Below are 21,176 nucleotides of genomic sequence, written 5' to 3'. Positions count from 1 at the left end.
GGAAACCCGGGGTGTCGATATACTACTGGGAAATGGGCAGTGGGCGGGATCACACAGGCCAAAACACAAACAGAAATTCCGGCCTGGAACAGACATTTTAAAGTAGATATATAGCTGGCTGCAGCATTGTTTTTGGAGAAGCCAGTATTTCAACTTAGCATGTTTCCTAAATCTCTGATAACATATTATGATAATTTTATGCTTTAGCACAGTACATATATTACATACTGCACCTTTAATCAGTGGCATCCATCTTGGAAATCAATGCAGTTATTTTGCATTTTTACATCTAGTTTTGTGTGGAAAAAAGTCTCAATTTATGGCAGTGTGATCAAATAATAAGTCAAAATCAATCGTGTGTTTCATGCATACTAAAAACTTACATACTGTGCTCAGTATGGAAATACATAGTATAAGTACATACTGCATACTGTAGAAATAGTGTGAGTAGTATGATAGTCTGACATTCCAAACACAGCCAAAATCTCTCTCCAGCTTTCTAATAATTTTCCTCTGCCGGTGGAAGCACAGTGAATTTATTCAGGCAGGTAAAATCCAAAGTAATGTCCCATGGTGCTGAGCGGCGAGCGGGCTGCGTCTCACCCATCTGTCTGCTATCACGTTCACCAACACAACTGACAATTATCTTAATGCCCATATGCTTAATTGTGGGCTCCCTAACTCCCTGGGTAATACACACACATCCAGCAGGAACTGTGAATTGGCACAAGTTTCCTTCTCAGAGTCGCTCGCTCCATGTGTTTTTGTTTTAAAGACACAATCTGAGAAACAGCACTGTCTCTCTCTCTCTCATTGTAATTCCGGTTAATCCGATGACAGTGTGGCGCTGGGACGCTATCGTCTCCCGTTGGTTTGATGTAAATATCAGAAAATGTCGCAGAGAGACAGAGCTCTTCCATCATTCTTTAAGCTCCAAATGCAGAATGGCTTCTGGCTGTGGATACAAGCGTCTAACGTACATGTTTAATAAAGGTTTTATATTTAAAAACTAAAGTAAATTACGAGTCTGTTGAGGTCTTTTGCAGCAGAAATGATCCCCCAGAGGGCCGCTGTCAAGCGGTAAATCACGCCGAGGAAGGACGAGAGATTCTGGGTCAGAGGTTTCTTCATTTTTACAAAAATGTTATACAGTGATTGAATAACACCTGTGAAATTCTGCTAAATGGATTCAAAGATGAAATCAAAATGGTAGTTTTGTGGCTTTTAGGTGTTTGGATATCTACAGTATATGCTCCCAAAAATATTTACTTTCAGCAGATAAAGGCATTTAAAATACACAGACTAAAACTATTGATGACTCGTCTTGCATTCAAACTTTTGTCCAATAAAAGACTCTGTAGAAAGAGAAGGTCCCGCCCCTTAATAACACCTGCTAAAAATCAAGTTTGCAGATTTTTAAGGGATAGTTCAGCCAAAAATGAAAATGTACCCACCCTCTAAACATGTGCAGCTTTCTTTCTTCCAAGGAACAGAAAATGAGATGTTTAGCGGGATGTTCATAATGGGGACTGTGGCTCTCGAGCCCTAAATAGGACATTAAAGCTCCAGAAAAGTATCATAAAAGTAGTCCATATCAAAATGACAAGCTATTTTGTCTTATTTTCAGAAAAACAAAAATGTGTAATGTTTTGCTTATAACAAGAAAAAAAAAAAACTTGATTCAAAGGGAAACCAAGTTTATTTGGTGGTGTAGTGACTCGCCTCAATCTGGGTGGTGGAGGACGAATCTCAGTTGCCTCCGCGTCTGAGACCGTCAATCCGCGCATCTTATCACGTGGCTTGTTGAGCGTGTTACCGCGGAGATGTAGCGTGTGTGGCGGCATCACGCACAACTCACCACACACCCCATTGAGAGCGAGAACCACATTATAGTGACCACGAGGAGGTTACCCCATGTGACTCTACCCTCCCTAGCAACCGGGCCAATTTGGTTGCTTAGGAAGCCTGACTGGAGTCACTCAGCATGGCAACAACATTTTTAGTATCAGTTTGATTTACTCTGCTATGGACCAATTTTGAAAGCAAAATTTTTATTTTGCGATAACAACCGTCTGACTGTACATTATCCTGCTTACTACACAGATACAAATCCAATCAATTAATACATAAACATAAAAGATTGACTAGTGTTGAAATTATGTAATTATGTGAGAAGGAATAAATTGCTGAACAGCTGAAAACCTCCTCCGGTTTGCGTCGGAGATCTGCTGAGGTTTATTTTATAATTAATGACCGCCTGACTCCTCATTAATCAGCTTATCTTATTACAAGACTACTTGCCAAATAAATAACATTGACTTAAGTTGAAATAATTTCATTAGCTTACTTGTAGAGATCACACAGTGATTGGAGAAGCAGGAATGATGGCTCACAGAACCCGGATGAGCGGTCTGGTACGTGGATGTGCGGTTGTTACTGAGAAATATCAGACCGCTAGATGGCGCCATTGAGCAATCAGAGTATTCCAGAGAGCCATGTTATAACTGTAGAAAGAAGCTGTCGATAACAAAATATTTTTTTCATCTGGGCCACTTCTTGATGAAGTTGAAATGCCCTGTTTTAAGCATAAACGGCATTAAATTTAGGGATTTCTCTCAAAACAAAATGTATTATATTATGTCATTCACTGCAAAACTATTGTAACAGACTAATAACTTTGAAACTGCAGCAGAGTGCTATTTTTGAAAGGTCATATCAGACTTTTACCATCTAGAATGTTTTAAAGAAGACATATTATGAGATTTTTCTTGATTCCCCCCCAATATTGCAGCTTTCAGAACTCAAAACTCCCTGTCCAGTCCAGCCAGAACATTTACTGAATAAAAACTGCAAAAACTAATCATTCAGAAATCACGATTATTCCAGCACAACTACAGTATGAGCTCATTAACATACAGTATGACCGCCCACAATTACATATTACCACCCTTATGCCGCTAGGTGGAGCTAAGCCAATCATAACAGAGGTCATTTACATGTCTTAAAGGTACAGTAGCAAAAACAGGCTGTTTATTTGTAACGGTCAGAGACAGGATGAAACTACTGTGAATTCTGATAATCCTGGATTGGCATAATAAGTGGACCTCAAAGACAAGAAAAAGTGTGAATATGGTTCCTTTAAAAGCCTCTCTGTATGTTAGTGTGTATCTGGAGTCATTATGCTCTGATGAGGTTCTTTCAGGGTGGTCCAGGCTCTTGTGGGTCTACAGATGAAAACGCAGGACCCGGTTTTACCCTTATTCCTCTGAACTCTGAAAAACAGGCCAAATTCATGGAACATGTTCAAAGCGAGAGAGTAAATTGCTTCCTGGTGACTATATTGAATTAAGATGGTTTATTTCTATACGGAAGCCATCAAACTCATGAAACATGATGTAATAGCCCTTCTGAGTTACAGTCTTCCTTACAGAACCAAGAATATTCTCTGAATTACAGTTTGAGAGTTTATATGTGATTCAACGGCAAGTTGGTCAAAAATGTAAATGTGTGGTTGAACCCACGGTCACTAGCCAAATCAAATCTCCATCAATCATAAATCCAAACAATAGAGTGACAGTTTAATGTTCCTAAAAATAAAACTGCTTCATGCCAAACAAAAGGTGGAACATCAATATCCTGAAGAAGGCAGGAGCGTGTGACTTACAGCGGCCGGTTACTGTGAATGTTTGGAACAAACCGACTTCCTCTGTGAGACGGGATAATGAATGATGGATTTTAAACATAATACCGGATTTAGCGGCTGACCTGGAAATACGGAGGTTACTGAATCAGAGGGGTCACGGGACAGGACGAGGGGTCAACATCCTCAGAGACAAACAGACAGGAACTCTGTTTAAACAATCACATTTCTGTTCTGTTGCTCCGATTTGTGTGCCAACATAAGTCTTCAGGGTGGCCCAAAACCCACCCCCACAAAAAACAGGGCCACTATGTTTGATTGCTCATATCTTAAACATGCATAAAGGCATTTGCACGATTTTTGGCATACTTCTACAACTTTTTGTAAACAACCAAAGGACATCACTGTGATGTCATCGTGAGCAACAACTTGCTACAAATAAATAAATAAGCAAATCATTTAGCTAAGTTTTCACTGGCAGGAATCTTAGGTGCTTCTCTTTCGCCATGTGGCCCCGTTTTTTTTTGGGGCCATCCTGAACATGTGGGTGTTTTTTCAACTTCAGGCTCTTTCATGTCCCAGGGGTTGATTTTATTAAAGCGAACACATTCCACATTGTTTTCTTTTTGTAATATGAATGTCTCATTAAAACTGACTTTAAAACTATGATCAGTGAAATAAACAAACATTTCAATATTTATTGTGTGAAAATGATTTCTATCAATTTAGTCTCACAGTCGTGGCGTCCTGGTGTCATTTCCAGCGCACCAAACAATTTCACCCCTAATTAAGTTTTCTTAAAAGTTAGTGTACTTGTTATCCAAGTGTGCAAAAGTGTGAGTGACGAGCACGCTTGAGATGAAATATGAGACAAAACAAAGAAAAATCAAGGGAAATATCCCTTTTTATTGGCCGTCATTTCCAGTCAAGCTGTTATTATTATGCAAAACAATGTGGAAATCTGATTTAATTGTGTGTATTTATGATGCATAAAATGTAAGCTATGAAAATAGTCTTCAATCATTTTATCTGAAAAACGTTAAAAATGTCATTTCCATCAGCGTCATTTCCAGCACAGAATTCTAGTAAACACAAAACAGAATTGGAGATGTGCTGGAAATGAATTTTCATGACTTGAATGACATAAATCTCCAGTGATGCATGAACACACACTGTTTAGACAAATTAAATAAACAACTGAGAGAAAAATGTTATAAAGAGACTTTACTTTCTAAAGGTCCACAGTGCTAAAACTGCCTATAGTTAAATAAACAGCCATATACTGTCTATAATAAAGTCTATATACTGTATACTCTAGATTATTGTCTGTATATAGAAAATAAATATACTATACTATAGACCAGAACCTTGCTGTGAGTGTGTGTGTGTGTGTGTGAGTGTGTGTGAGTGTGTGTGTGTGTGAGTGTGAATGTGAGTGTGTGTGTGAGTGTGAATGTGTGAGTGTGTGTGTGAATGTGTGAGTGTGTGTGTGTGTGTCTGAGTGTGTGTGAGTGTGAATGTGTGAGTGTGTGTGTGTGTGTGAGTGTGTGTGAGTGTGAATGTGTGAGTGTGTGTGTGTGTGTGAGTGTGTGAGTGTGTGTGTGTGTGTGTGTGTGTGTGTGTGTCTGTGTATGTGTGTTTGTGTGTGTGTGAGTGTGTGTGTGTGTGTGTGAGTGTGTGTGTGTGTGTGTGTGTGTGTCTGTATGTGTGTGTGTGTGTGTTTGTGTGTGTGTGAGTGTGTGTGTGTGTGTGTGTGTGTGTGAGTGTGTGTGTCTGTGTGTGAGTGTGTGTGTGTCTGTGTGTGTGTGTGTGTGTGTGTGTGTTTGTATGTGTGTGAGTGTGTGAGTGTGAGTGTGAATGTGTGAGTGTGTGTGTGTGTGTGTGTGTCTGTGTGTGAGTGTGAGTGTGTGTGAGTGTGTGTGTGTGTGTGTGTGTGTGTGTGCGTGTGCACGTGTGTGTATAACGCTCACATTGAAGTCATTGAGAAAGCGAGTTCTGCTGTCTGTCAGTGGGACTGTTTCTCCCAGCCAAACTCTGCATATCTTTCCTATGATTTCATAAATCTACCACACACACACACACACAAACACACACACACTCACTCACACACACACACACACACACACACACACACACACACACACACACAGACAGCTGTTCTCCGACAGAGGGTTCAAATATCATTTTCATGTTTCATGAATGTGAGCAAGATAAAAACACGATTATTGAAAACGTTAGACTCTGCTGTCGGGCGTTTGGTGACCTCTGACCTGTAATTCACAGAAGCACTTCACAGTCTTCACAGATCGTTAAACCCATCAACTGCCTGATCGATCTAAGATAAACAGGTCAGAACCGACGTGCGATCTCTGCTGCCTGAACTTCGATTCTTCAGTGGAAGAGTTCATCCACCCTCACAAATCCAGGCACTGATATTGATACTGAGGATGGATTTTCTTGTTTCACTACATTGTTAAACCAATGGCAATCAAAAATGATGATGTCTTGTTTTGGGGTGAATTTTGGAAAAGTGTTCCAAAAGTGCAAAAGTTTTCAAGGTCGCAGATAACACTGTTACATTTACAAGTGTAAATGCTTTTACTATTTTTCTTTCTTTTTTTTTCTCCCCAATTTGGAATGCCCAATTCCCACTACTTAATAGGTCCTCGTGGTGGCGCGGTTACTCACCTCAATCCGGGTGGCGGAGGACAAGTCTCAGTTGCCTCCGCTTCTGAGACCGTCAATCCGCGCATCTTATCACGTGACTCGTTGTGCATGACACCGCGGAGACTCACAGCATGTGGAGACTCATGCTACTCTCCACGATCCACACACAACTCACCACACACCCCATGTGACTCTACCTTCCCTAGCAACCGGGCCAATTTGGTTGCTTAGGAGACCTGGCTGGAGTCACTCAGCACACCCTGGATTTGAACTCGTGACTGATAGTCAGCGTCAATACCCGCTGAGCTACCCAGGCCCCCAATGCTTTGACTTTTTTTTTAAAAAGATACTACACTAAAAATTCAATAAGAACAGGTAAAACTCTAAAATTCTAGACTGACTTTCACAAACAAAAGAAGGTTCTGTAATCATTTACATACACTCATGTTGAATAAATAATTCCTAAATTTCCCTTTTTAAGTGAACTAACATTTTAACTTGTTGCTATGATATATTTATGTGTGAGCTGATGTTACATGTAGTATTAATTTAATATTAAGTGAAAAACATTTTATTTAATTGTTATAAGTGCTGTGAGGGTTTAACACAGCTGTGACACTAGGAGGCGCTGAAGAACTGTTCTGCACCGGCTCTGTGTGTGTGTGTGTGTGTGTGTGTGTGTGTGTGTGTGTGTGTGTGTGGAAAAGTGTAATGACAAAGTGGGCTCTGTACAGGCTGCGTTTCCCCGGCGATGGGAGAGGGGCGTCTGAGCGGGGAATAGTGTGTCTTTGTGAGTCCCAGACACACACACGCACACAGGGTGTAATTACGTGCTCTGTTTCCTGTGTTGTACTCGTAGTCGGGTGTTTGTACGTCTCTGTGGCCCAAAACACAATTTTCTGTGCCTGAGTGAAACTGTGTCGGGCATCTGCAGCATCACTCACAGTCATAAAAGTCACCTGTGTGTCCAGAAAGAATAATAAACCTCCTTACTCTGGTTTAGTGAGCTAACATCTATTCATATCTCATTTGTTTCTCCAAGAAAGCAATGAGATGAAATGGAGAGCTTGGAGACTTCCAGTAATCTCACAAGTGTCTCCTCTAGAGTTTCAGAAGAGATCTCAACAGTGTCTCAAACTGTGCTCAGATTTGCCAAAAAAAAGTGTTCAATGAAAAGCCTCAATATGAGCTCATTATCATTCGATTCTTCCAAGAGCAAATGATTTGAGTTTTGCTTTCCACGTTCATTTTATATCTCTAAACTAGGGCTCTTCAACTACATTTTTTCATGTAAGTAACACTTTAAAAAACTAAACTAAAGACCCTTAATACTGTATGTTTGTCTACATTAAAATAGTCAGTTGTGTTTTCAGTTAACGTTTTGTAAAGTCTGTGAATACTGTATTTTGAATATCTTGAATATCACTAATTAATTATATTGTTATATGAGGCAGTCCAGTGTTTTTTGTTTTTTTTTTTGCTTATAAAAATCTTGAAAAATCTATATATATATATATATATATATATATATATATATATATATATATATACAGTTGAAGTCAGAAGTTTACATACATCTTAGCCAAATACATTTAAAATCAGTTTTTCACAATTCCTGACATTAAATCGTAGAAAACATTCCCATGATGCTGCCACCCCCATGCTTCACGGTTGGGATGGTGTTCTTCGGCTTGCAAGCCTCACTCTTTTTCTTCCAAACATAACGATGGTCATTATGGCCAAACAGTTTGATTTTTGTTTCATCAGACCAGAGGACATTTCTCCAAAAAGTAAGATCTTTGTCCCCATGTGCAGTTGCTTCTTCCTTGCTGAGCAGCCTTTCAGGTTATGTTGATATAGGACTCATTTTACTGTGGATATAGATACTTGTCTACCTGTCTCCTCCAGCATCTTCACAAGGTCGTTTGCTGTTGTTCTGGGATTGATTTGCACTTTTTGTACCAAACTACATTCATCTCTAGGAGACAGAATGCGTCTCCTTCCTGAGCGGTATGATGGCTGCATGGTCCCATGGTGTTTATACTTGCGTACTATTGTTTGTACAGATGAACGTGGTACATTCAGGTGTTTGGAAATTGCTCCCAAGGATGAACCAGACTTGTTGAGGTCTTTTGATTTTCCCATGATGTCAAGCAAAGAGGCACTGAGTTTGAAGGTAGGCCTTAAAATACATCCACAGGTACACCTCCAATTCAGTACACCTCCTATCAGAAGCTAATTGGCTAATTGTTTAAAGGCTTGACATCATTTTCTGGAATTTTCCAAGCTGCTTAAAGGCACAGTTAACTTAGTGTATGTAAACTTCTGACCCACTGGAATTGTGATATAGTCAATTAAAAGTGAAACAATCGGTCTGTAAACAATTGTTGTAAAAATGAATCATGTCATGCACAAAGTAGATGTCCTAAACGACTAATATAAAATCTGTGGAGTGGTTAAAAAATGAGTTTTAATGACTTCAGCCTAAGTGTATGTAAACTTCTGACTTCAACTGCCTGAATATATATATATATATATATATATATATATATATAGCCTCAGAGACTTCCATTGTAAGTGCATTACTGTAAACAAGACTATTGTTAAAAGCATTTTCAACATAGCATAATCAACAGCTTGTCACTTGAATCGGCCCTGTAACATTCCTTTAAATCTCCTGAGCTATAAAAGAGCAACCTTTGAGCAATAACAGTTTTAATCCACCTCTTTGAGCTGAGCTCTACTGATGCTTTATCATTACAAGTTTATAGTTTATATTTTACTTTAAACTATGTTACACGCACACACGCACACACACACACACACACACTCACACACACACTCACACACACACACACACACACACACACACACTATACACAGTGGAGCGGTCACTAGTGTTTGAAGGCCCTGTGATCTAATGTGGCTTTGAGCACAATGAAGCGTCTCTAGAAGATTTACCGCAGCTTAGACTAGATTTATCCTGAAAGGAGACGCTTTTAAACACTATTACTGTGTTTTTAAACCTCTAATGCCTCAATATCTGCGTCTCCTACAGAAGATCATCCATTTAACCAGCTTAGAAGAACATTCAACCACTCTGTGCATGTGTTTAGAAGTGCTACAGATTACTGAGCCATTGCACACCTACTGACAGATGGAATAAACTGTGTGGATTAAACTGTATTAAGTTTGTGTATCTTCAGAGCATCAAACTATAGTGAGGGCTAGCGAAATGAGAAAGAGAGAAAATGTAGAACTGATGGAATGTATGTGCAAAAACACACTGGCTGTGTTCGCAATGGAACAAATCTGGCAGTACTGCCAAGTACACGAGTACTGCAGAATTGTGTTTTTCCCCCTAATAATCGGTCCGGCGGTATCTAGCATCTACTGTGCATACATATCACATCCTGAAGAAATAGTACAAATAGTATGGTAGTATGCTATTCTGAACATGTGTATTTTGCAGACTTGTGGAATATTCTGCGTCGAGTGTCTCTCTCTCATCATGTGAGCACCTGTTTTCTCCATGAGCTCAGTTCTGTGTCCACAGACTTCAGACTTACAGCAAAACATAGCAGCAAATTTGAGCCAGCTGTTTCTCCAGAGGAGAGAGAGGCATGAGACTTATACGTCCCCCTGCGGAGTACAGCACGCACACACATTCAAGGCAAAGTCCTAACTTCCTGTTTCAAATTGAAATTTAATCACATGTGCTTTCATGTGTTAAAGGGACAGTTCAGTCAAAAATGAAAATCATGTTGTCCCAAATCCTTATGACATTCTTTCTTCTGCGGAACACAAAAGGAGATGTTTGGCAGAATGTTCATGCTGCTCTTTTCCATATAACGAAAGTGAAAGAAGACTGGTGCTATCAAGCTCAAAAAATAACATAAAAGTATCATCAATTAAGGCATAAAGGTGTTTGGACTACTTTTACGGTTATGTTTTGTCCTTTTGGATTATGACAGCCATGGATCCCTGTACGTTTTTAATGTATGGAAAAGAGCGGCATGAACATTCTGCCTAACATCTCCTTTTGTGTTCCGCAGACGAAAGAAAGTCATAAGTATTTGGAACAATGTGAGGGTAAATAAATGATGACAGAATTTTTTTTTCATGTACTTTTCATTGAAGGAACTATTTCTACCTGATCCAACCTTTAACATAATTTAAATTTGTGTAACCAATGCAATCAGGTTTATACAGCGATTTTAAAGGGATCGTCACCCATCGAGGTTGCAAACATTTTCATTGCATAAAAACAACAGTGTGAACATTCTGCTAAACATCTCCTTTAGTGTTCCACAGAAGAAAGAAAGTCATAAGTGTTTGGAACAACATGAAGTTGAGTACATGATGACAGAATTTATTTTATTTTTAAATGAACTATTACTTAAGGGGCCGTAATCAAAGTCTGTGAAGTGTAAAGGCAAATCTAAACATCACCACAAAGGCATCTCTCTCTCACACACACACACACACACACACACACACACTAAAGTGTTGACTGAATAAATAAACACAGCCGTCACAGAGACACTGAGCAGAGCTTCAGGAGTCCGTCAACCATCCAATCAAATGCCTGAGAAAACCCACGCCTGCATTTATTCATTTGTGTCATTAAAAACAGCTCGTTAACACCAGAAAACATGCACACAGAGAGCGCTCGGCCGCCCAAACGAAAGAAAACTTGAAAAAGAACCTCATTACAACTTTGAAAATCAAGTTTGAAAACACCATTTCAAAATAAATATGAGAGGTGCTTGTCCGTGCAAAACCTGCTGAATCTAAGGTGTTGTGTGTGGTAGCTGGGTTGTTGCTATACCGTCGCTAGGGTGTTCTGAGTGGCTGTCTACTGTTCTAGTTTTATTTTTTTAAGTATAAATTAAAAGTTTTAAACTGTGCATTCTGGGTTAAAGTTGCTCGGTAGATATGAGTGCACGAGAAATGCTTTTGTTTGTGTGAAACGTGTGAGTATCAGAGAAACATTGGTGCTTTATTCTCTCTCTCTCTCTCTCTCTCTCTCCTGCTGTCTCTTTATTCTCTCCAGCTGTCTGAAGCTTTTTGGATTGTTTCAAGTCTTAAAAAATAAAAACCTTAAATATGGAAAATATTAGCAGCATCTTGCTTGATGTTTGAAGTCTCCCTCCCCCCTCTCTGTTATTTCCTGTCTTTAGTTCTCTGTCAAGCAGCTCATATGTTACAGTCAATGTCGCTACCCACAATCCTCTGCTCTGACCCAATAACAAGTGTCCAGCAGATCTAAAAAAATTGGGGAAGATCTGAATAAAGCTATAGGACAAGCTCTAAAAATACATTCTTGATCAAATTTAAATCTAGTTTGTTCATAGTTTTTGTTTACAAGTTATAAACAGAAACATAATTGCAAATTTGAACTGTAGGTGGCGCTAGAGGAACTGAGATTGAGACCCCAAAATTGGCACTAGGAATGTTCAGACCCATCCCAATAAGTGTGCCAAACTTCACAACATTTTACCAAACGGTTCTGTGGGATGTCAGACTCCAATTGCGATGGAATTAGAGTAAAACAAAAAAAAATTGGGGGAAGAGCTGATTAAAACTGTCGGTAAAGTAAAAAAAAAAAATCTGAATTCAAAATAGAGGGAAATCTCATTTGTTTCTTGACCATTAGGTTTGAAATGTATACAGTAAGCTGAAAAATAAGTGTAAATTTGAACTGTTGTTGGCGCTAGAGGAACTGAGATAGAGACCCCAAAATTGGCACTAGGAATGTTAAGACCCGTTCCAATAAGTGTACCAAACTTTAAAACTTTTTACCAAAAGGATCTGTGGGCTGTCAAACTCCAATTGTGAAGGAATTAGAGTTACAAAAAAATGATCTGAACCAATTTGGGGAAACAAATTCTAAAAATACATAAATATTTACTAAAACAATTATTGAAACAGAGGTAAAGCCAGTTTGTTTATAGTTTTGGTTCATAAGCTATAAACAGAAACATAAGTGCAACTTTGAACTGTTGGTGGCGCTAAAGGAACTAAAAAAAAAAAAAAACCTAACCCATGGGGAAGATCTTATTAAAATTGTAGGACAAGTAAAAAAAAACTATTTTGATAAAATTCAAAACAGAGGGAAATCTAGTTTGTTTCTAGGCCATTTGGTTTGAAATATATACAGTAAACAGAAAAATACATTTAACTTCGAACTGTTGGTGGCACTAGAGGAACTGAGACAGAGACCCCAAAATTGGCACCAGCAATGTTATGACCATTTCCAATAAACGTGCCAAACTTCAAAACTCTTTACCAAACGGTTCTGTGGGCTGTCAAGACTCCAATTGCGATGGAATTAGATTAAAAAAATAAATAAAAATCTGACCCAAATTTGGGGAAGAGCTGATTAAAACTGTTGGTAAAGTAAAAAAAAAAATTTGAATTCAAAATAGAGGGAAATCTCATTTGTTTCTTGACCATTCGGTTTGAAATGTATACAGTAAGCTGAAAAATAAGTGTAAATTTGAACTGTTGTTGGCGCTAGAGGAACTGAGATAGAGACCCCAAAATTGGCACTAGGAATGTTAAGACCCGTTCCAATAAGTGTGCCAAACTTCAAAACTTTTTACCAAAAGGATCTGTGGGCTGTCAAACTCCAATTGTGAAGGAATTAGAGTAACAAAAAAATGATCTGAACCAATTTGGGGGAAAAAATTCTAAAAATACATAAATATTTACTAAAAAAATTATTGAAACAGAGGTAAAGCCAGTTTGTTTATAGTTTTGGTTCATAAGCTATAAACAGAAACATAAGTGCAACTTTGAACTGCTGGTGGCGCTAAAGGAACTGAAAAAAAAACCAAAAAAAAAAAAAAAAAACCTAACCCATGGGGAAGATCTTATTAAAAAATTGGCACCAGCAATGTTATGACCATTTCCAATAAACGTGCCAAACTTCAAAACTTTTTACCAAACGGTTCTATGGGCGGTCAGACTCCAATATGCGAAATAATTAGTTATAAAAAAAAAATAATATGACACAAATTTGGGTCAGATTTCATTAAAACTTTAGGAAACATTCTAAAAATACATTCTTGATCAAATTTGAAACAGAGAAAACTAGTTTGTTTATAGTTTCATTTCATAAGTTATTAACAAGAAACATAATGGCAACTTTAACATAATGGTGGCACCAGAAGAATTGAGATAGAGACCTTAAAATAGGTACCAGGAATGTTAAGACCCATCCTAATAAGTGTGCCAAACTTCACAACTTTTTACCAAACCTATGACCTATGGACTGTCAGACTCCAACTGTGAAGGAATTAGAGTTTTAAAAGAAATCTAACAGATACAACAGATCAGTATAAACACACCTCATATACTGTATCCACCACAGAAAGCAGCTTAATGCCACTCAAGAGAGAGAAGTAAAGGTATCTGACTTGAATTTTCATCATCATTCCACAAGAAGTTGCTAACAGACAGACCGGGTGTCCTGAGAGAGGTCAGAGGTCATGGTTTTTCACCACTGGTCTTACCATGAGTGAGTGTCTGTTGCCGGGCAGCAGTGCTGAGCTGTACCCACTGCTCAGGCCACTCATCGCCCCGTTCTGAGAGTGTGAGGGAGTGATCAGTCCATGCATGTCCGCGTGGGAGCCGGGCATCGCTGTGGACGGACCGACCGCATGACTGCGCAACACGTGAATCGCGTCATCCAATCGCTCCAACCTGTCTTCGATACGACTCTGCTGCACAATGACAAAGACAAAAACGATAAAACTACACGCAAAGATACGTTTTACTGAAGGATTCATTTATGACTATTTTCTGTTTTTAGACCATATAGAAATGTACCATGGTAATCACACTGCAAAAACCTTATTTCTAGTTTTATGCATAAATCGAACAGAATTTCATGAGGTTTATGCTCAAAACAAATAAAAAAAATAACTGTCAATGGAGTAAATCAAGTAAACTATTCTCTTAATGCTAGATATATTCTTTTGAGGTTTTAATATTTTATGCAGTTTTGCTTCTTAAGTAAATCTGTCTTGTTTTATGAATACTTTGATACTTTTGAAGGAAAACCAGACAAAAATACTGATTAAGAAAATTATTTTTTTGCAGTTTATGGTTGACGTATATTTACTTTTCATACAATATAATTTTACTAGAGTAAAATTATAATAAATTACAACATGATCTCCTTTAAACAGTGTCAGAATCCCAGTTGAATTAATTTTTAATAATTTGTTTTTAATTACATTTTAATGCCAGTGGTGTATAATACAAAGTTACCACAGTTTTATTATAAAAATCACCATAGTAATATATTTTTGTATTTTTGGGGGGGCAAAAACTACAATTACAACTGTACATTTTTGTAAGAAAAGTTGGATGATTTTCTAAAGGGGGCCTGGGTAGCTCAGTGGTAAAATACACTGGCTACCACCCCTGGAGTTCGCTAGTTCGCTAGTTTGAATCCCAGGGCGTGCTGAGTGACTCCAGCCAGGTCTCCTAAGCAACCAAATTGGCCCGGTTGCTAGGGAGGGTAGAGTCACATGGGGTAACCTCCTCGTGGTCGCTGTAATGTGATTTGTTCTCGGTGGGGCACATGGTGAATTGAGCGTGGTTGCCGCGGTGGATGGCGTGAAGCCTCCACACGCGCTAAGTCTCCGTGGCAACACGCTCAACAAGCCACGTGATAAGATGCGCAGGTTGACTGTCTCAGACGCGGAGGCAGCTGGGATTCGTCCTCCGCCACCCGGACTGAGGCAAATCACTATGCAACCACGAGGACTTAAGAGCGCATTGGGAATTGGGCATTCCAAAATTGGGAGAAAAAGGGGGAAAATCCCCCCCCCCCCAAAAAAGGATGATTTTCTAAAGTCTAAACAGAATTCACAGTATTAGAGTTTTTATAATTTGAGTTTTGTTGGATTATCAGGACAGTCTCTCTTACCAGCGAGTGCAGTGGCGGCTCGTAACTTGGGGATGACGCTCCCTGACCGTTTCTCGACCAAACGGCTGAACTAGCAGCTAGAGGGAAGAAATCAAAAACATGATCATTGTGAAGAATCATGACGTCAGGTATTGACTCTAGAAACAGATGTTGAGATATCTGGATCACGGCAAGCACTGCTTTAATTCACAGTTCTGCACTAACTGAAGAGATTAGAATCTCGCTGAGCAATTTTGTTTCATTTTAGAGCAAGATTAAAGGTTAAATTGTGTTTATAGTTTGCTGGTTGAATAATAACACATCTGGTTTTCGGCACAAACATTTGAAGGAAACTCTATCGCCCCCTTGAGTACTGAGGTTTGTTACTGCCATAATAATGCAAGAATGCAGGTGAAGTATGGCCAAGCATTCAGGACTACATTCTCATACTTGTGTTAAGTATGCTTCTGGCCTAAGAGTTAAATATTCCCCCATACATTGCCTCAAGTACATCCAGTTTGTTTCAAGTGCTGCTGCAGTTGAATGAAAAAAAGTCAAAATAATCAGAATCGACCACAACAAGCTGTTGACTATCGGTTATCATTATTGGCCCAGAAATTCCACATTGGTGCATCCCTTGCACCTCAAACTGTATCATCTAAATCTGTGTTTTTGAGTTTCCCGGCACTCAAACCAGGCCAATTAGCCATCATTCACTTGGCGGAATAAATAATTCTGTCTTCCTCTTTGTTCTCGTCTTTTGTGGCGTTCTTTACATAAGGCTAGTTGAGATCTGAAGGCGTGAAGCTCGTCAGCTGGTGGGGCGTTCATCAGATGACCCTGCCTTTGATAGGTGACGACCCTCATTATTCTTTCATTCTCATCCTCTCATTCACGAGCTAGTCTGAAGATGCAGACCCGATCATTGGCGGTCTGGATCACGCAGGTAATTAGAGTGGACCGCCGCGTTCGTTTATTCATTCCTCCCGATCTTCACCTGTCTGCGTTCGCAGCATCCTCTCATTACACCTAATTATGTTGTGTTTTTTTTTTTACATAGTACTTCTTTAGAGAAACAAGCATTTCATACGGTTCTCTGTGTTATTAAACCTCATTTCCAAATGCTGATTAGCATATACTGTAATTACCGCCACATTCATGTGCAAATAAATTTCGCATGTATCCACACCGTCGCCAATGAGAAAATTATTTAATTGGTTCCTCAAAGTTCCCTTGCATGTTTAAGTTTAAATATTAATTTGCAGTTGCGGGTTTTAATGGCTTTCAGTCTAATAACTTTTGAACTCTGATAAATACCAATTAGGGAGCGGTCATTTCCATAGCAACTGCATTTAGGCAGGACAATCTTACGGTATAATATGAAGTGCATATGAAGAACACAAAACATGAAAAGCTTTTCGACTTAAATTGCTGCATTAATACACTTACGTAGTCCTTTGCATCTTTAAGAATGAGTTTACGAGTTTCCTACTTTTCAGATACATCAACTTGGCCTTCAATGTCCAGTTTGATGAATAAAGCATAAGTAGTATTTACCACAATTTGTCCAACCACAAACATCTCCTTCTGGATGAATTATTTGGTCTGACTGCCTAAAGTTAAAACATTTTTACCCAAAAAATAACAACTACGTATTGTTTCACATACTACTTTTTAAATAATAGTAGTCAGTATACAGTATATACTGCATGGTATGCAGTAAGTATGCAGTGAAACAGGAAGTAGAGTGTAATCAGATGTCTTACCTGTGAGCGAGGGGGGTGATCCCACAGGGGTGGAGGGGTTTGATGAGAAGCTGTTATTGGTGTGGTCGGGGGAATAGATCTAAAATAACAACAAGCACGCAGTCATGACAAACCAAAACACACACAACATCATAACACTTCAAATGAACTGTTTAAACGTCTTCACTGAAACTTCCCACAGGAATTTACACATGTGTTTGTGTGTTTATGAACTGTCATTTCCATGATGTGGAGAGATTCTGCTGGCTACATTGTTTTATGAAATGTCAGCATGAACATAAAATGAACTCTGTTTACTTAATAAATGTCTCCTAACTGTGCATGATTCATAAAAATGTAATCAGAATGTTACATTCTCCACCTCTGAAACAAACGTTCCATTTCTGCTGATGTCATCAAGGCTGTGTGGGCGAGGAAATAATATTAAAGCAATATTCAATACAAGTTCATTCATTTGACGAGTCAAAATGAATTTTTGTGGTAATCAACATTATGCCGCAAATGCTGTTAATTGGGCTTAACTTATATTGAACATTTTACCATTCAATCAAATCCCACCGGATAAAATCAAGTCCCGCCCCTTCATTATTTCCTGCTGAATATTATGTAAAACTCACAAATGTTTCATTAATAAAAAACCAAAAAACCAAAACAAACAAAAAACGTCTGCGTGAAGTTAAATGTTGTTTTCATGTAGTTTTAGAATTTTTGTACAGTTGTTTTAATGCTGTACTTGAGGCGTGCTCACTCACTGAAGCCAGAGCCTTTCCTAACGCGTCTCCCGTCTGTGAACTGCTTGCTGCTCCGCTCGGTGCTCGATTGGCTGAAACACAACAGAGAAACAGACCTTAGCTTTCCACTCTTATCCATCATCCATGCAGTCTACACTCTTACAAATAAAGGTTTCACTCCTCTTTAATTCATACTGTGAAGGAGTGACTAAATCAACATGAATCTAATCTTGTGGTTTCATTTTCGGTTATGTTGCGAGAGACCATGTGAATCAAAGTGAATCAAAGTGAATCAAATCTTGTGGTTTCACTTTTCATTATGCTGCAAGAGACCAAGTGAATCAAAGTGAATCAAATCTTGTGGTTTTACTTTTGGTTGAGCTGCAAGAGACCAAGTGAATCAAAGTGAATCAAATCTTGTGGTTTCACTTTTGGTTATGCTGCAAGAGACCATGCGAATCAAAGTGAATCAAATCTTGTGGTTTCACTTTTGGTTATGCTGTGAGAGACCAAGTGAATCAAAATGAATCAAATCTTGTCATTTCACTTTTGGTTATGCTGTGAGAGACCAAGTGAATCAAAGTGATCCAAATCTTGTGGTTTCACTTTTGGTTATGCTGTGAGAGACAAAGTGAATCAAATCTTGTGGTTTCACTTTTGGTAACTCTGCGAGAGACCAAGTGAATCAAAGTGAATCAAATCTTGTGGTTTCACTTTTGGTTACTCTGCGAGAGACCAAGTGAATCAAAGTGAATCAAATTTTGTCATTTCAATTTTGGTTACGCTGTGAGAGACCAAGTGACTCAAAGTGATCCAAATCTTGTGGTTTCACTTTTGGTTATGCTGTGAGAGACCAAGTGAATCAAAGTGAATCAAATCTTGTCATTTCACTTTTGGTTATGCTGCGAGAGACCAAGTGAATCAAAATGAATCAAATCTTGTGGTTTCACTTTTGGTAACGCTGCGAGAGACCAAGTGAATCAAAGTGAATCAAATCTTGTCATTTCACTTTTGGTAACACTGCGAGAGACCAAGTGAATCAAAATGAATCAAATCTTGTGGTTTCACTTTTGGTAACGCTGCGAGAGATCAAGTGAATCAAAGTGAATCAAATCTTGTCATTTCACTTTTGGTTATGCTGTGAGAGACCAAGTGAATCAAAATGAATCAAATCTTGTCGTTTCACTTTTGGTTATGCTCTGAGAGACAAAGTGAATCAAAGTGATCCAAATCTTGTGGTTTCACTTTTGGTTATGCTGCGAGAGAGCAAATGAATCAAAGTGAATCAAATCTTGTGGTTTCATTTTTGGTTACACTGAAAAAAGCAGTTGAGTTAAAATGAATCAAATCTTGTGGTTTCACTTTTGGTTATGCTGCGAGAGACCAAGTGAATCAAAGTGACTTGAATCTTGTGGTTTCACTTCCGTTCACACTGTGAGAGAGTGAATGGCAGTGACTCCAGACTCACCCATAACGCTGTCCGTCCCGTTAGTCGTGGTGGAGCAGGACGCTGCGCTGTAGTGATTCGTCCCACCGCTGCGATGGAAACTGGACATGGGAGGAAGACTGGGATTAATCTCAGCTGATGAGTGAGACGGGTAACTCTGAAAAATACAAAGAGAAAGAGAGTTAATTCTGAGCTGATATACTGAAATACATACATGTCTATATACGGATACAGTTTACCAACCATCTACAACGTGATAAAATGTGATGCTGTGGCGTGCCTGTGTTCAGTTCAAACATGACACTTTTAGACACGTCATGCCAAGTTGAGCACAACATGACGTTGACAAAATCATAATAGACATTTTGACATCTTTTCAATGTGAGCAGAACTGAGAGAACTTTAACTGATTATAAATACACTCACGTGTCTGTCGTGCGGGTGAATGCCGCAGTAACTGCTGTTTTGCGCGCTGTGTGTGGAGTTTCCCAGCATGCTGTTGTAACCGTGCTGATTCATACTGCCGGATGAACTCCATGGATCTGTACTGTGATGACCGTCTGACAGAGAGAAAGATATAGATTTAGTTTATGAAACTCTATTGCACATGATTCGTTCTGATTGGCTGACACACCAAATGCAGTCTGATATGAGGATGTGCGGTTGTTACTCAGAAATATCAGACCACTAGATGGCGCCATTGACCAATCAGAAATGAGTTTTCCAGAGAGCCATGTGATAAATTCTGTAAAATGTTGGTGTTTTATTTTTCATACATCAAAAAGATGATGCAACAAATGATAGAACAGTATTCATTACATTCATGTAGAAATTTTATGAGACTCAACTGGCAGTCAAACACACATGGTGGCGTAGTGACTCTCAGTTGCCTCCGCGTCTTATCACGTGTCTTGTTGGGCGCGTTACCACGGAGACGTAGCGCGTGCGGAGGCTTCACGCCATCCACCGCGGCATCCACGCACAACTCACCACGTGCCCCACCAAGAGTGAACCACATTATAGCAACCACGAGGAGGTTACCCCATGTGACTCTACCCTCCCTAGCAACCAGGCCAATTTGGTTTCTTAGGAGACCTGGCTGGAGTCACTCAGCACACCCTGGATACGAACTCGCGACTCCAGGTGTGGTAGCCAGCGTCAATACTCGCTGAGCTACCCAGGCTCCCTAGACTTTTGGTAATTAAACCATTAAACAATAAGCAATTTTGGCTTTTTTTTTTTTTTTGTTAGATGATTCATAAGAGAAAGGTTGAGGAAAGGTTGAGGAAAGGTTGAAGAAAGGTTGAAGAAAGGTTGAGGAAAGTTTGAGGAAAGGTGGAAGAAAGGTTGAGGAAAGGTTGAGGAAAGGCTGAAGAAAGGTTGAGGAAAGGTTGAGGAAAGTGGTGTCTTTTCTCCAAAAATGGTAAAAGAGGTGGAATGAGTTCCTGTGTCACTAACGACCCGAGGTGTGCATTTAAGGGTTAAAATTTAGTTAACAATAGGTAATGCATTATGATCTACTGTAAGTTGAACTTAAAATAGACAATTGCATTTTTTATAAATGAACATTAACCAAGATTAAAAAATAAGACTGGTTTAAAACTACAGTTCATTCATGATTCCTAATGCATTTACTAATGAAATGCAACCTTTGCAAAGTGTAGTGTTTCAATTTTTCCTTAGTGTAACTCAGGTGTGTTTTACCTGGCATAAAGAAAGAACTGGGAAAGCTGCTGCCCGGTGCTTTTGATGAGGGGTAACCCGGTGAATCACGGTTATAATCGGCAGTGCTGGCAGATGGGGCATATACCTGAAACACACAAACACACACAGCACATGAGGAACAGGATAGTAACACAACAAACGATCCTTCAGAATAGCACCAAACAAGAACACGGCAAAAAAAGTCATTTAATAGGATGTTTACTGTAGATTGTTTTTACTGGAAAACAAGACAAAAATTCAGATTAAGAAAATTATTTTTCCAGTGAAAGAGTTGTTG

At 39.0% G+C, this 21,176-nt stretch overlaps 1 protein-coding gene across 3 annotated transcripts in view; it reads right to left on the bottom strand.

Moving 5' to 3' along the window:
* Positions 1-21,176, bottom strand: part of LOC127430840 (transcription factor 4-like) — a 209,165-nt gene that overhangs the window by 17,864 nt on the left and 170,125 nt on the right. For all 3 annotated transcript variants that reach the window (XM_051680956.1, XM_051680954.1, XM_051680955.1), the window contains 7 exons: positions 20,879-20,984; positions 19,601-19,734; positions 19,196-19,331; positions 17,749-17,819; positions 16,997-17,075; positions 15,252-15,328; positions 13,828-14,037 (listed from right to left, as the gene is read on the bottom strand). In XM_051680956.1, coding sequence (XP_051536916.1) covers positions 13,828-14,037; positions 15,252-15,328; positions 16,997-17,075; positions 17,749-17,819; positions 19,196-19,331; positions 19,601-19,734; positions 20,879-20,984 — 813 coding nt within the window. The remainder of the gene's footprint in view (positions 1-13,827; positions 14,038-15,251; positions 15,329-16,996; positions 17,076-17,748; positions 17,820-19,195; positions 19,332-19,600; positions 19,735-20,878; positions 20,985-21,176) is intronic.

Source organism: Myxocyprinus asiaticus, chromosome 40 (assembly GCF_019703515.2).
Source record: "Myxocyprinus asiaticus isolate MX2 ecotype Aquarium Trade chromosome 40, UBuf_Myxa_2, whole genome shotgun sequence".
Taxonomy (NCBI): Eukaryota; Metazoa; Chordata; class Actinopteri; order Cypriniformes; family Catostomidae; genus Myxocyprinus; species Myxocyprinus asiaticus.
Note: the sequence above shows the minus strand (reverse complement) of the source record. Positions and strands in the feature narration are given on the sequence as shown.